Source organism: Lampris incognitus, chromosome 15 (assembly GCF_029633865.1).
Source record: "Lampris incognitus isolate fLamInc1 chromosome 15, fLamInc1.hap2, whole genome shotgun sequence".
Lineage (NCBI taxonomy): Eukaryota > Metazoa > Chordata > Actinopteri > Lampriformes > Lampridae > Lampris > Lampris incognitus.
Genome location: NC_079225.1, coordinates 11,974,977 through 11,988,697, shown reverse-complemented (window position 1 = coordinate 11,988,697; position 13,721 = coordinate 11,974,977). Strand labels below are relative to the sequence as shown.

The 13,721-nt window shown below is 50.8% G+C and overlaps 1 protein-coding gene across 1 annotated transcript in view; it reads right to left on the bottom strand.

The window, feature by feature from the left end:
* LOC130125550 (regulator of G-protein signaling 6-like) overlaps positions 1 to 6,793 on the bottom strand; it is a 186,334-nt gene extending 179,541 nt beyond the window's left edge. Inside the window, exon 1 of the mRNA XM_056295135.1 lies at positions 6,572 to 6,793. Coding sequence (XP_056151110.1) covers positions 6,572 to 6,793 — 222 coding nt within the window. The remainder of the gene's footprint in view (positions 1 to 6,571) is intronic.
* Positions 6,794 to 13,721: the final 6,928 nt, after the last annotated feature.

Genomic DNA, 13,721 nt, shown 5'->3' with positions numbered 1-13,721 from the left:
GTTTTTTTTTTTTAAAGTTTTCTCATTACGGAGGTCTCCTAAGAGAAATATGCTGATTGCAAGAAGCTATTAGCCTGGCAATACAACAACATCAGCTCTTTTATGTGAACTCTCTTCAGGCTCAACGTGTAAAGCCGGTGTCGACCGTGATGTCTTGTGACAGAGACGGTGAACGTTAAGAGTCACATGTTGCCTATGAGGTGGAACGGCTACCCGGACACCCCACCTCTTCACGTCTGAAATGCATCACCCCTAGCATACACCCAATATCAGCCTGAGTCAACACTGCTTTTTAATCTCCGATCCCTCCCTTTAGTGTGTTACAGTGGCTCATGAAATTATGGGGACACAGATATGCATCAACAGCTTGTAAACGGGGCGGCCCGGCTCAGGAGGTAGAGCGGGTCGTCTAGTAACCGGAAGGTCGCTGATTCGGTCCCCGGCTCCTACGGCGAGCGTATCAAAGGTGTCCCTGAGCAAGACACTGAACACTTAACTGCTCCTGATGAGCAGGCTGGCATCTCGCATGGCAGCCTCCACCATCAGTGTATGGATGTGCGCGAGAGTGTGTGAATGTGAGGCGCCCACTGTGAACCACTCTGAGTGGTCTTAGACGAGGAAAGCGCCGTATAAAATGCAGTCCATTTACCGTTTTGTAAAGCAAACACAGTACAAACGCAGTCCAACAGCCAGTATTACACACAGACACACAGACACAGACACACACACAGCGGTGTTGTTGAGCAGATGCTGGCTGACAGACATGAGGGCCGTTCATGTCAGAACACATGGACGGAGTCGGCGTCCTCCTGCCCCCTTCCCGTCTTGTCAAAACCACTGACATCACTCACCTCAGAATCACCTTCACACATATGGGAATCCATTTGTGTGCATTTGTGTGTGTGTGTGTGTGTGTGTGTGCGCGCATCAGAGCATCTGTGATACTGTGAGACGGAGTCAAACTTTAATCCACACACACTGAACCAACACATAAATGTCTGAACGTGCACGCCTGCAGGCATAGGTGCAGATGGCACATACAAGCATCCGCACATTGAAATGCAAACAGCATCTACACACAGATGCATACACACAAATCAGCGCGCACACACACACACACAAATCCCCATACAGACAATCACCCGGCATTGTTAGTAGACAGACAGACAGACAGATAAACAGATGGATGCATAAATGGATAACCTGAGGTGACGTGGGCAGCGCGTAGCTAGGAGTGATGCTACGCGGTAACACATCTCTAGGCAGCAAGTGTAAGCGCCTCCCAAATCCGAGCAGCCTAAATAAAGAGAGGCTTGCGGATGGGGAGGAGAACTAAAGGGTGGTTAAAGTGATGGGTGGAGGTTACAGGGAGATAATAGCTGGGAGCGGTATTACATTATTGATCCTGCAGTGGAGGTCCGCTTTATTACTGATACTATACACGTCATAAAAGCCGCAAAAAAAATAAATAAAATTAAATTAAAAAAATAGCAGCGATGTTTTAGTACAGAGACTCCCAGTCAAGGCAAGAGTAAATAACCATCAGTGCCGCTGCTACTGCGATGCAATGCTGAAAGGATGGGTCCGGTACAACCGAACCCGGTTCACAATCTCATCACACCAGGACCCACAGAACCACTTTAACCTCTCTGAAGACGGACAGAGGAAGTGGGGGAGAGAGAGAGAGAGAGAGAGAGAAGGGGGAGCGAGAGGGCAACAGAGAGGGCGAGAGAGAGCGGGGTGGGGGGGGGGGGCTAGAGGGAAGAGGACGGGGAGATGAGGACAGAGTGAGGAGGAGGAGGAGGAGGAGGATGGAAAGAGAGAGTGGGGTGCATATGCTATCCGTCTTCCAGATGAATGGCTCCCTAGGTGCGCGCCGCTGGAGGAGAGGTATCACTCCTCATCCTAATCGCGCCGCGCAACAGGGTTCCCTCGCAGGCGCAGACCCGGGATCAGCTCCCCGGCTCTGCGCGCCGCCGCCGTTTGATCCTCAAACTGGCCCTCGACCAGCACAAAAAGCAGGGTTGGAGGCTAATACCTCCAGAGCGCCACTAATTCATGCAGACCTTGGTGTTCTCACCGAGCTCTGGGAAGTGTGAAACGGGGGCAAAATTTACATTTTCTGCCCCTCTCGTTCCACACGATAGATGACTCATCTACCGTGACTAATGGGAACGCAGACGGGGACGCAGATATTTCCTCACAATGCAACTCTCCCGTGTTGACAAATCTTGTGAGTCAGTGGTCCACCTCTCTTAGTCAGAGTATCAAGCTTTCTGAGTGTGTGTGTGTGGGTGTGTGTTTTCTCTCCCTGTCTTCATTCTCATTCTGCGGGTGGTGTTGTGCTGTCTTCTCTGGACAGCTCCCATCCACCTCCTAAAGGTGGATTGCACTGAAGCGGAGTACCGGCCACCGAAGTGCACACGCCCGTGCAGAGTTATGCAGGTAGAGCTGGAGGCCGAGAGAGAGAGAGAGAGAGATAGATCGACAGACAGACAGATGTTAGGGGTCACTAACAAATAAGAAATAATCACTAAGAAATAAATCTAGTTATAACTGCAACTGCAACGCTGTGTGTGTGTGTGTGTGTGTGTGTGTGTGTGTGTGTGTGTGTGTGTGTGTGTGTGTGTGTGTGCAGCCTACTGGTTCATGTGTATCCCCGGGGCTGTAAGGGGACGCTCTCTAATTGACAGATTGATCAACGTCAGCCCGTTCTGCTTGCTCGTCCACATTCGTCGTATCTTCCTCTTTCTATTTTTCCTGTTATGTCTTGCCTACACCCCCCCCCCCCCCGTGTGTTTTCTACCTCTCATACTCTGAAAACGCTGCTAAAATGAATTACACCCCTTCCGAACCTACGCTTCGCTGCTGTGGCGTGTGAGCGCTGCTCTACTTAAACCCACCCTCGGTGTTTATTGTAGCCATGTGTTGGGCGCTATGCTGGGACCTCTGGAAAAATGAGGCGTGGTAACCTCCATCTGGTGCACACCCTGTAACGGTACGTGTGTGTATGGGCGAGAGAGACAGAGACGGAGAGAGAGAGAGCGAGGGAGAGAGAGGGAGAGAGAGGGAGAGGGAGAGTGAAAATGTCTCTGCATGAATGTACTGCATGTGGCTGGGTGTGTGTACACCTCTCTTTCCCTCTCCCTCCCCCCTTATCATCTCTCTCTCAGTTCAATTCGATCCAATATGTGCTTTATTGGCACGGCATACGTTTTGCACGTATTGCCAAAGCATGTGAAACAACAGCACAGCACAACACAACAATCTCTCTCTCTCACACTTTCTCGCTCTCCACAGCCAGTCATTTATCAAGCCAGACAGGAGCTGCCGGTCCCCGTGGACTCCCACTGCATCTCCAGGTTCTGGAGGAGCAGCACCTACCTCACGCCACTTCTTTCTCCTCGTCCTACCATAGTCTTCTTTTCTGTTTTCAAATTGTGCAGAGATTTTTCCGACGATGCAATCTCATCCCACCGAGTCTTATATCGACTCTTTTGCCGAAGCATCGATATATGACACACTAGGTAACCCCTCAGCATCTGTACAGAGGCACGCCAGGCGTACCATAGACTCCAATGTTAAACCTCTGGCCTAATATATGAATATTAATAACATACAGGTTAGGGTTAAAGCTAGGTAGCGGCTAAGTTTCTCTATACAGATGTATAAGGGTGTCTTGCACGTCACATGTCACTGCTTTAGAAAAATCAGAAAAATCATCGATATTCAACACAACGGGATGAGAAAGAAGTCTTTCAGGTCCCCGATTAAAAAAATCTGACTGATTATTCCAGTTCTTATGATGACAGCGATATTCATACGCATTACTGTTAGTAAAGCGTGGGTCACTGTTTCAAGGTCCATCTGCCCATCCCCAGAAGTCCACAACCTTGGTGTCGTTCTGGACTCCACCCTCTCATTCCAGTCACGCATCGAATCCGTCACCAGATCCGCTTCTTTTCACCTCAGAAACATCTCCAGACTCTGGCCATTACTCTCAGACTCCGTGGCAGAGACCCTCATCCGTGCCTTCATCGCCTCCCGTCTGGATTACTGCAACGGAGTCCTGTCTGGGGTACCGAGCAAAACCCTAGACAGGCTTCAGGATGAGCAGAATTCAGCTGCCAGGGTGCTCACCCGCACCAAGCCCTGGCAACACATCACTACCACCCTTGACCACCTGCACTGGCTCCCGGTCAAATCCTCCTCGCCTATAAATCCCTCCATGCCCTGACCCCCCCAGCCCCTATCAGACCTCCTCAACCCCTATATTCCGCCTCAGAATGTGTGGTCCGCAGACACAGGACTGCTTGCCATCCCCCACACCAGCCTGCGGACTTTTGGGGATGGAGCCTTTAGTGTGGCAGCCCCAACCCTTTGGAACCGTGTTCCTTGAAAGTTGTTGTTGAGGAAAAGACAAAAACACAAGTTGCAGAAAACATGATCACACACAACAGTGTTTGTGTTGAATCTCGGACTAGAAGCAAAGACGTCTCCTTACAGAGCCTTGTAAGAGGAACACTAGTGTGCAACAGTAGTAGAGGCGTGAGTTAAGAGGCAGGGACTTAGTGTTTGGGCAGCAGGGGGACATAATCCACGGTAATGAGGACTTCAACAAATTCTGGCAGATCTCCATAAAGAACTCGGAAACCTGTTGGAAAAATCCTCCGAGAGCCGATTACTTCCCGTAGAATTAATCAACTGTCTCACCACTAATATATTCCTTCAAAATGTACAACAGGAAATATAAATCACAGATTAGTCAATAATATCTGAGTTAACGAGGTCAGAGCGCGGGGCTCCCGGGGTGAGATCGGACAATGGCGTGCTGAAATAAGGCAGGGGCGATGTCAGAGGAATTAATGACGAGTGTGTGGCCGAACGAAAGGATTTCACTTAGAACTTGAATTCACAGGTGGGAGGCTTCGTCTTTAAAACGATGAACTCCGGCAATGACTCTGCACTAACCAGCCCCCCCCCCCCCCCCCCAATTTTCTCCCTTTTTCTCCTCAAATGTATCTGGACAATTACCCCGCTCTTTTTTGAGCCGTACCGGTCGCTGCTCCACCCACTCTCTGCCGATCCGGGGAGCGCCCCCGACCGACCAGAGGAGGCGCTCGTGCAGCGACCAGGACACATATCCACATCCGACTTCCCACCCGCAGACACGGCCAACTGTGTCTGTAGAGACACCCGACCAAGCCGGAGGTAACACGGGGATTTGAACCGCCGACCCCCGTGTTGGTAGGCAACGGATGCACTAACCATCTAAACTGTGGCCATGACACACCAGGCCAGTGGTCCGCTGTCAGCCAATGCTGGGCTGTTGGTGAGCGTCTGTGGCCCTAGTTTCTGCGGCGTGTCCCACACCGTTGGCACTAGTCGGACCCCTGTCGGCAGCTTCTCGGCCGATCCCTCTGATTGGCTGTTCAGCGTAGCGAATCAGCACACGAGAAGAGAGACAGAAGTTATGAAAGCAAGCCAACGACGAAGCCAGAAGGCCACACACAGAAGGCTCTTCTCATTTTTTGTCTTCATCTCACCTGAACATTTCAAGAATTTCTCCTTTCACGCAGGCGCAGAGCGTACATGCTAGCTGGTCGTTGGCTGCGGTCTTTGCGGCGTCTTCAAGTGCTACTTCCTGGCCCGGACACAGGCGACATGAGGCGACGCAACAGTCAGCCCGTCGCCGCTAGTTCTCTGGTGTCAGTTCGGTGTGTCCGGGCCCTTAGACAACGTGTGTGTGTTTGTGTGTGTGTGTTACACGCTATCCTTCTGTTATGGCTTGACCTTGGCTCATTAGCTTCTCTCGCTCTCTCCGTCTCGCCTCCTCCCATCTTCACCCACCGGCAGGTCAGACCAATCCTGGGTGCAGAGCTTGGGTTTACGAGGGATTTATTTCATTCCACGTGTTTTATCCAATTTATTACAACTGCTGGAACTTATGGCACACGTTCCAATGTACCGCTCGACCTTCGCCAAGACCGCCGCCCTGCAAGCCACCTCGAGTCACCATACACCATGCTAAGCTGCCCAGACGACCATACTGACGGAGTGTTGATAATACTGAAATGGCAAACATCAGGCTACTTGTGAAATATTTGATCCGTGCGTGGGCATCAACCCTCACAAGTGACATTTAAGCTTGTGCAACAATTTCAAGTATTCATAATTACAGTGAGGCATGAATCCCTCTTGAGAAGGAAGACTTTAAACAAATGACTCCCTGCTTCACACACAGCTTAGTCCACTTTGCTATTCTTACTTCTAAGGTAAGAATCTGTGCAGTGAGTGAGTGACAAGTGGTGACAACGGGTCAGGGGCGTCAACACACCACCTTCACACCACCTTACTACAAACATACGTGAACATGAGCGTGCAGGTTCAACACCCATCACCTTATTTGATCCCACTAGAGACGGGCTCCCATCAGACAGCGTGGTGGTGGATGCTTTCAGCTGAACCCAACCGGGCGACTCCGACCTTTACCCTCTGCCCCCCTGTCTCACAAGGGGAATACACCTCAGGTGCTTTGTGGTGGGCTTTTGTCTTGGTTTTATCGTCCTACCTTTCTGTAGACTATCATGTTAGGAGAGTCATCGTCCAGGTCCACGCTGCCCGCGGGCCGCAGGGTTCTCGTTGGCGTCTCGTGTGCGCTCTCCTTCGTTGGCTCGACCGCTCCGTCGGCCTCTGTGGCGCTACCAGCGGCGCTGGCCTCCTGCTGCGCCTCCGGCTCCGCCTCCTGCTGGACCTCCTGCTCCACCTCCTGCTGCTGAGGTGCCTCAGCCATCTTTTAGGGTCTCTCTCTCTCTCTCTCTCTGTTCTCCTCGCCTTGATTTTCTCCTGCCTGTCACTGTCGGTCTTCCTCTCTTTCTCTCGTCTGTCGTTCCCTCCTCTCCTCCTCTTCCCTTGTGTAGAGAGGAGCTGCTAAAAGGGGGAGAGAGAGAGAGAGAGAGAGAGAGAGAGAGAGAGAGAGAGAGGGATAAATTAGATAAATCGCACAAGCAACCAACTGGGATTTTTTTTTCTTGTGTTTTTTTTTCCATCTGTGCTTTCAGCAGGGATGGGATGGATGACACACTTGTCCTAGTTGTCTCCATTCTCTCCTCAATTCAGCAATTCCTCCTCAACCGCTCACATGAGACTGCACTGATGGAAGGGCAGAGCAGATACTAATCATACTTGCTTGAGGTTTCCTTTGTGGCCCGCATTCACCCCCACCCCCCTTTTCAGCCTCCCTAGGAGCTACAGCATGAATTTTCTGCCGTCTGACACGAGGCCTTTTTAACAGCCGGCTGTGCATCCGCTGACCGTAGCTCTTTAGCAGCAGCTATAATCTGTGGCTATTGAGCACAGAACACAAAACGCCCGAGAGTGAAGAGAGGGCACCAATAAAAGTCGCTGTCACCTCCGAGCAGCTATTGTTGCAGGAAAACGAGGCACTAATTCCCACTGAAATGGCTTCTCCTCAGACCCGTGAGGAAAAGTGCACGAGACAATGCAGACTGCTGTGCATGGAGAATTTACGCACAGAGAGAAGGGAAATGATGCAATTGTTTTTTTTTTTGGAAAATCCCCCACCCCCTTTTCTCCCCCAGTTGTACCTGGCCGATGACCCCGCTATCTGAGCTGTCGCGGTCGCCGCTCCACCCCTCTCTGCCGAATCCGGGGAGGGCTGAAGACTACTACATGCCTCCTCCGATACAGGTGGAGTCGCCAGCCGCTCCTTTTCACCTGACGTCACCATCGCCAGGGGGACGTAGCGCGTGGGAGGATCACACTATTCCCCCCAGTTCCCCCTCCCCCGAACACGGAGATTCGAGCCGGCGATCCCCGTGTTGTTAGTCAATGGAATAGACTAGACCACCACACTACCCAGAGGCCCCGGAAACAATGCAATCGTTTCACTATAAGATTCAACATGAACAACTCGCAGACAAATGAACTTTACAACATCATGTGTAAGCACACCCCGCCTAATACCCCCCCCCCCCCCATCCTGTTCCTCTGGCTCTTTTACTCGCTTTGCCATCCAGGCGCCCTGCGCGGGTGTCTGACGGTCTGACACATGTCAAAACATTGACGCCTGAGCAATGCCAAGCTAAGACAAGGCAAGGAGGGAGGAGGGACGAAGAGGAGGGAATGACGAGAGTGAAGAGGAGGAATACAAAGGAGAGGAGAGGAGATAGGGTGTTTGGATGTGCTCTCTCTCTCTCTCTCTCTCTCTCTCTCTCTCACACCACACTCTGAATACCCAAACTGAATCAGCAGCGCTGATCAAGGACCAGTTTATAAAACAGCCTCATCCCAAGGCGAAACTGGGGGTGAGGGTGGGGGGGTGAGTCACTTCTTATTCAACCCATTCCAAAGGTAAATAGAAAAAGTGCCATTCGGCCGCTCGCAACGGCGTATCTACAATACCATCTTTTCTTAATAGGCTGGATATTGACGTCTTTCTGCAAAAAAGGTTTCTCAACGGTGGAACTGATGTGCATGAGGAAAACCCACTTTCCGAAACGACTGAGCCGAAGCAGAACAGACTCCGTATTTGAGGCATTGACAAAACGCCAATCTCGCTCTGCGTCCGTCATTGCTTGGGATCAAGGTACATGTTTAGGAAGTGTTCATGAAAAGAAAATGGAAGAGGAAAAGGAAATATTTCACTGTTAATTCAACTCGCCTGCCATAAAGCACAAGTTATCTGCAGGAGCAGTTGGCTCCAGGGTCCATAGTACATGCAGTAGCACAGATTAGCACAATGTGATGTCTTCTGCACTGTATTATTTCATCCCCAGATGAGATGAGGGGGGTCACCGCCCTTACATGTTCGTCCAAGATGGGTAAAATAATGCCTGCGTCTCTGACCTCACGATCGAAACACTTACTCTCTTTAAACCCCGTCTCCACGTCCCCCCTTTTAACGTGACTGCCGATGCTTTTTGTTCCCAGATTGCTCTAATCCCATTCCCTGTACACCCACACACTTCCGACACCGCGACAGCCTCCCCGGTGGGGCAAGGTGGCGGCGCCAACTCACGTTTGCAGCAGCTTCACCCAGTACCGACGGTGCAGGGTCTTTGTCCACGTCTATGTCTAAGTTGGTGTCATCGTGTTAAGGTTTTATTTTGATCTTGGATTTTTTATTTTATTTTTCTTCCATTTAATGGCTGGGGGAGCCGGCGTTGAATCGGCTAAGGGGGCCTAGTCGGCTGCATCCGGTGGGCCCAGGGACCACGGCCCTGCCTGGAGCGGCGCCTGAAGAGAAAGCAGCGAGGGCGCTCTGACGGGACGCGGAAGCGGGGCAGGCTAGTCGGGGCAGGTAGCCAGTCAGGCTAGCTTGGTCTAGTCAGAAAGGCACGAACTGAGGAAGCCTCTTGGACGAGAGGCCAAACGTCTTCACGGATATATACCAAGTCCAGCTGCACTTGATTAAACTCCTGTGGATAACCATGACCTGGATGAATGAGAACCTTCACAGACATGGGGCAGGCTAAGCTAACTGCTAGCCCATGCAGCCCGGCAGTTCTGGTAGTCCTCCTGGCTGGCGTTTGTTTTGTGTACAGCGGGATTTTTGGACTGTGTTGTTAACAGTTGGTGTGTTTTTTTCTCTGAAATTTTGAATATGTTTTTTTTTTAAATCTTTTGTGTTGCACTGTTGTGGGCTGGGGGAAAAGAAATTTCATTTGTTTTGTGCATGCAAGTACATGATAGAAATGTCAGTAGCGAATTTGGGGGGGGGGGGCAGCCGGGAACTGCCGCAGCCGGGACGCGAACGCGGGTCGCCCGCACCACAGGCGACTATGTTAAATGGTCGACTAAAGGGTCCGACCCGTTAGCCAAGGGCTAGCGAGTCTAGTCATCCGTGATCGTCACATGACAAAAAATTGTTCCTGATTCCTGACGAGGCTCTGATATGGTTCCGTTCTCGCTCAGGTAAGGAGACGTTTGGAAAGCGGAGACGGAACCGGGAATTAAACTGATGAACCTGAACAAAGACACTGAGGAGCTGATGGTGTATATACATGGTATGCATAGTTTAACATTAAGGTACACAGTAAATTACACGGTATGTGACTTATCAGTTACACGTGTTGTGATCCAGATTTATGTAGCCTGCTCTGAGAAAGAATGAAGTTGAAAGTGAATATTAACATCATTTGATGTGTGTGTGTGTGTTTAAGGGCCCATCTGTGCTATTGGCATTGGTGTTCGGTGTGATGTCAACGGCCTACATGGATCAATACGGTCCTCAGCCAGGAGCCGGTTCTGGATAAATGCAAAACAAAGTGTGTGTGTGTGTGGGGGGGGGGGCTGCTGAGGGATGGGAAGTTGCAGGTTATGCTGTTTGAAGCATAAAGGATGAACATGATGCGACAGTCAGAAAATCAAAATGCGAGATGAGTTTAACACATTTCTGAATCGGCAACTTTAAAACTGAATGTCACCATGTGCTTTAACAGGTGAGCTAACGAGTAACTCAGCTTGACTGAAACGCCTGATTCATGTGAGGAGTCTCTGGAGCCATATGTGCCCCCCCGCTACTCTTTCACCAAAACCATCCATCCATTATCCAAGCTGCTTATCCAAATTAGGGTCGCAGGATGCTGGAGCCTATCCCAGCAGTCACTGGGCGGCAGGCGGGGCCACACCCTGGACAGGCTGCCAGTCCATCACAGGACTGACACTTTCACACCTAGGGACAATTCAGTATGGCCGACTCAACTGACCTACATGTCTTTGGACCGTGGGAGGAAACCGGAGCACCCGGAGGAAACCCAAGCAGACACGGGGAGAACATGCAAACTCCACACAGGGGACGACCCCCAAGGTTGGACTACCCCGGGGCTCGAACCCACGACCTTCTTGCTGTGAGGCGACCCCTGCTACCCACTGCGCCCCCCTCATCAAAACCAGGCAGAACCATATGTGTCTCCCCAACATTCCTGTTATTTCTATAAATAAATAAAAGGAATACTTCTTAGGGAAAAAAAGGGACAACATTTTCCCTTCTGCACTGGCAGGCCCTAGAAACTTTCACATGACCAATACCTGTAACCACCATGGCCCGACAGTCTCTCATAAAGTATTTATTCAAATGAAACGAGATTCTTTAAGAGAAGAATGCTAACGACCTTCCAGCTTGTGAGGAATTTTCCCCAAAAAATCCCCACAGATGCTGTCGACGTGCAACGTCTGCAACATGTGGCCAGCGCTCGCCATACTTCTCCTGATGCAAATGACTTTTTCCTCCCCCTACACGTCGCACCGGCATGAAGTAGATGCAGAGTGACATCTCCCTCCCTCTCTTTCTCCGGACGTTCTGCAGTGGTAAGTGCACCCAGCATTTGCCCCACCTCCCCTAACCCATCTGTCCCTGCAGGGAAGAGTGGCGGATGGCGCCCTGTCACCTCGTAGCTCTGGGACAGCTGTGAAATAAATGATGACTTCAGCCCGGCCAGCCGTGCACCCGCAGTCACGCGAACGAGAGGCTTCCCAGACACGTTTTTAACTCCGGCCTTCAAACGAAACACTGTTCAAGGTGGAAGTGTGATTTGGGGAAAAGTGACCTTGACACCAGTAACAGCCACTTCCATGTTGTGTGACTTCACAATCGATCGCAATAATCTGTCTTATCCTTCGGCTTGTGCTTCAAAACACTTTTGATGGATTTTTATATTTGAGTACATCATGCAACTGCTTGAAGTAACATTTTTATGAATGTGTTCAGACACTTAATATATAAAGATAATAAATGACGTCATAGTCTCAGAGTGAGTAACTACAGACCTTTCTGGATCATACAGCGGTCTCTTATTATAGAGGACGAGCCTGAATATGCTGGGAAACTATCCTGTCCATTACTTTCACCACAACCTCTGTCTTGTGTATTTGGGGCATAAGGTGTGTCTGGGGCGTCCAGGCAGACTATTCTGTTGTATACCAACACGGGGATCGCAGGTTTGAATCCCCATGTTACCTCCGGCTCGGTCGGGTGCCCCTACAGACAAAATCGGCCTTGTCTGCGGGTGGGAAGCCGGATGCGGGTATGTGTCCTGGTCGCTGCACTAGCACCGCCTCTGGTTGGTCGGGGCGCCTGTTTGGGGGGGGGGGTACTGGGGAGGAATAGCGTGATCCTCCCATGCGCTACGTCCCCCCTGGTGAAACTCCTCACTGTCAGGTGAAAAGGAGCGGCTGGCAACTCCACATGTATGGGAGGAGGCATGTGGTAGTCTGCAGCCCTCCCCGGATCGGCAGAGGGGGTGGAGCAGCGACCGGGACGGCTCGGAAGAGTGGCTGGATACAATTGGCGAGAAAAAAGGGGGGAAAATCTCCCCACCCCAAAAAAAAGGTGTGTCCATATGGATGTTTAATATCTCATAACAATTATTGTCACTAGCACAACTAATTCCATCCTACCACTAAGTAACGTCGTTACACAATATGATGTGATAGTTGTATCTTCATCCCCAAAAAAGGCCAAGTGAAGCCCGACTTCAGCTAAACATAAAACATACTGTAATACACTAAACAATACACATATCCAATACAGTGTGGGAATTACACCAAGTCATTCGGAGTGGGGGGGTGGGTGGGGGGTCTTTCTGCTATAGGAAACCCTTTCCAACACAACAATCAACAACTTGAACACCAATACATATGCTCTGGTACAATTGCAGAGTCCCTCCATATAACATTGTTGCTCGTTTAGGGGGACTCAGAGGTCATTCAGTGATGGCCAGTCCTTGCAGATGATTCACATCCTGGTCCACATGTGAACGACGCACGACACAGCCCCCCAGGTCTACATGACTTAAACACGAGTCCTGAACATTCCAGTCTGGCCCTCAGGTGGAAGGACACGGGGACTACATATCAGACCACAGGCAATAATAATAACATTACAGCTTGTGAAGGCAGTCCTCTTGTCTTTTTTCCTCTAACGGCCGTCTATGTCTCCCCCAGCCTCCTGCAGGACAGGACCCTTCACCCTCACACACACACACACACTGACACAGTTCAGAAGAGGTCCACAGCAGGGTACAAGCCGTGTTGGGTCACTCTATGTGTGTGTGTGTGTGTGTCCGTTCTAAAAGATCAAATCTTTTAGAACGGACACAGGACCTATGCTGACACAGGACACAGGACCTATGCCAGCTGACATAGCAGCAAATGCAAATGTGCAGCCATACAGGGGGCGACTTGTACACGGTGGCGAGAGTGTCATGCACCGGAACCAGACATGTAACCGTTAAGTAGTATGCTTTAGTTATACCGTGATGACAGCTGGAATTAAACTCCTGCTTCTGAAACACACACACACACACACACACACACACACACACAGACCTACGGGCACACACACAGCGTTGAAGCAGATGAGAAACAACACACACACACAATTAGATAAAGGCACAGCATTAGTCTTCTCTACCTGAGATGATGCCGCCGGCAACTGCTGGAGCCTACAAATTCGCAGCAGACGGGGGAACGGATCCACGGCGAGAGAGGAGTCGTTATTTCTTTCCTTCTGCACCTCCGCGTGATCCCATCACAGCTCGCCGGAACGAGCCCGTCATTACCTCACAGCCCACTGCAAAGTTAACGCCGCGCTCCGCTGAGCTGTCTGCCGGGCGCCTCTCTGACCCGGCGGAGACTGCACGAGATAGAGAGCGAGAGCGAGAGAGAGAGAGAGAGAGAGAGAGAGAGAGGGAGAGGTC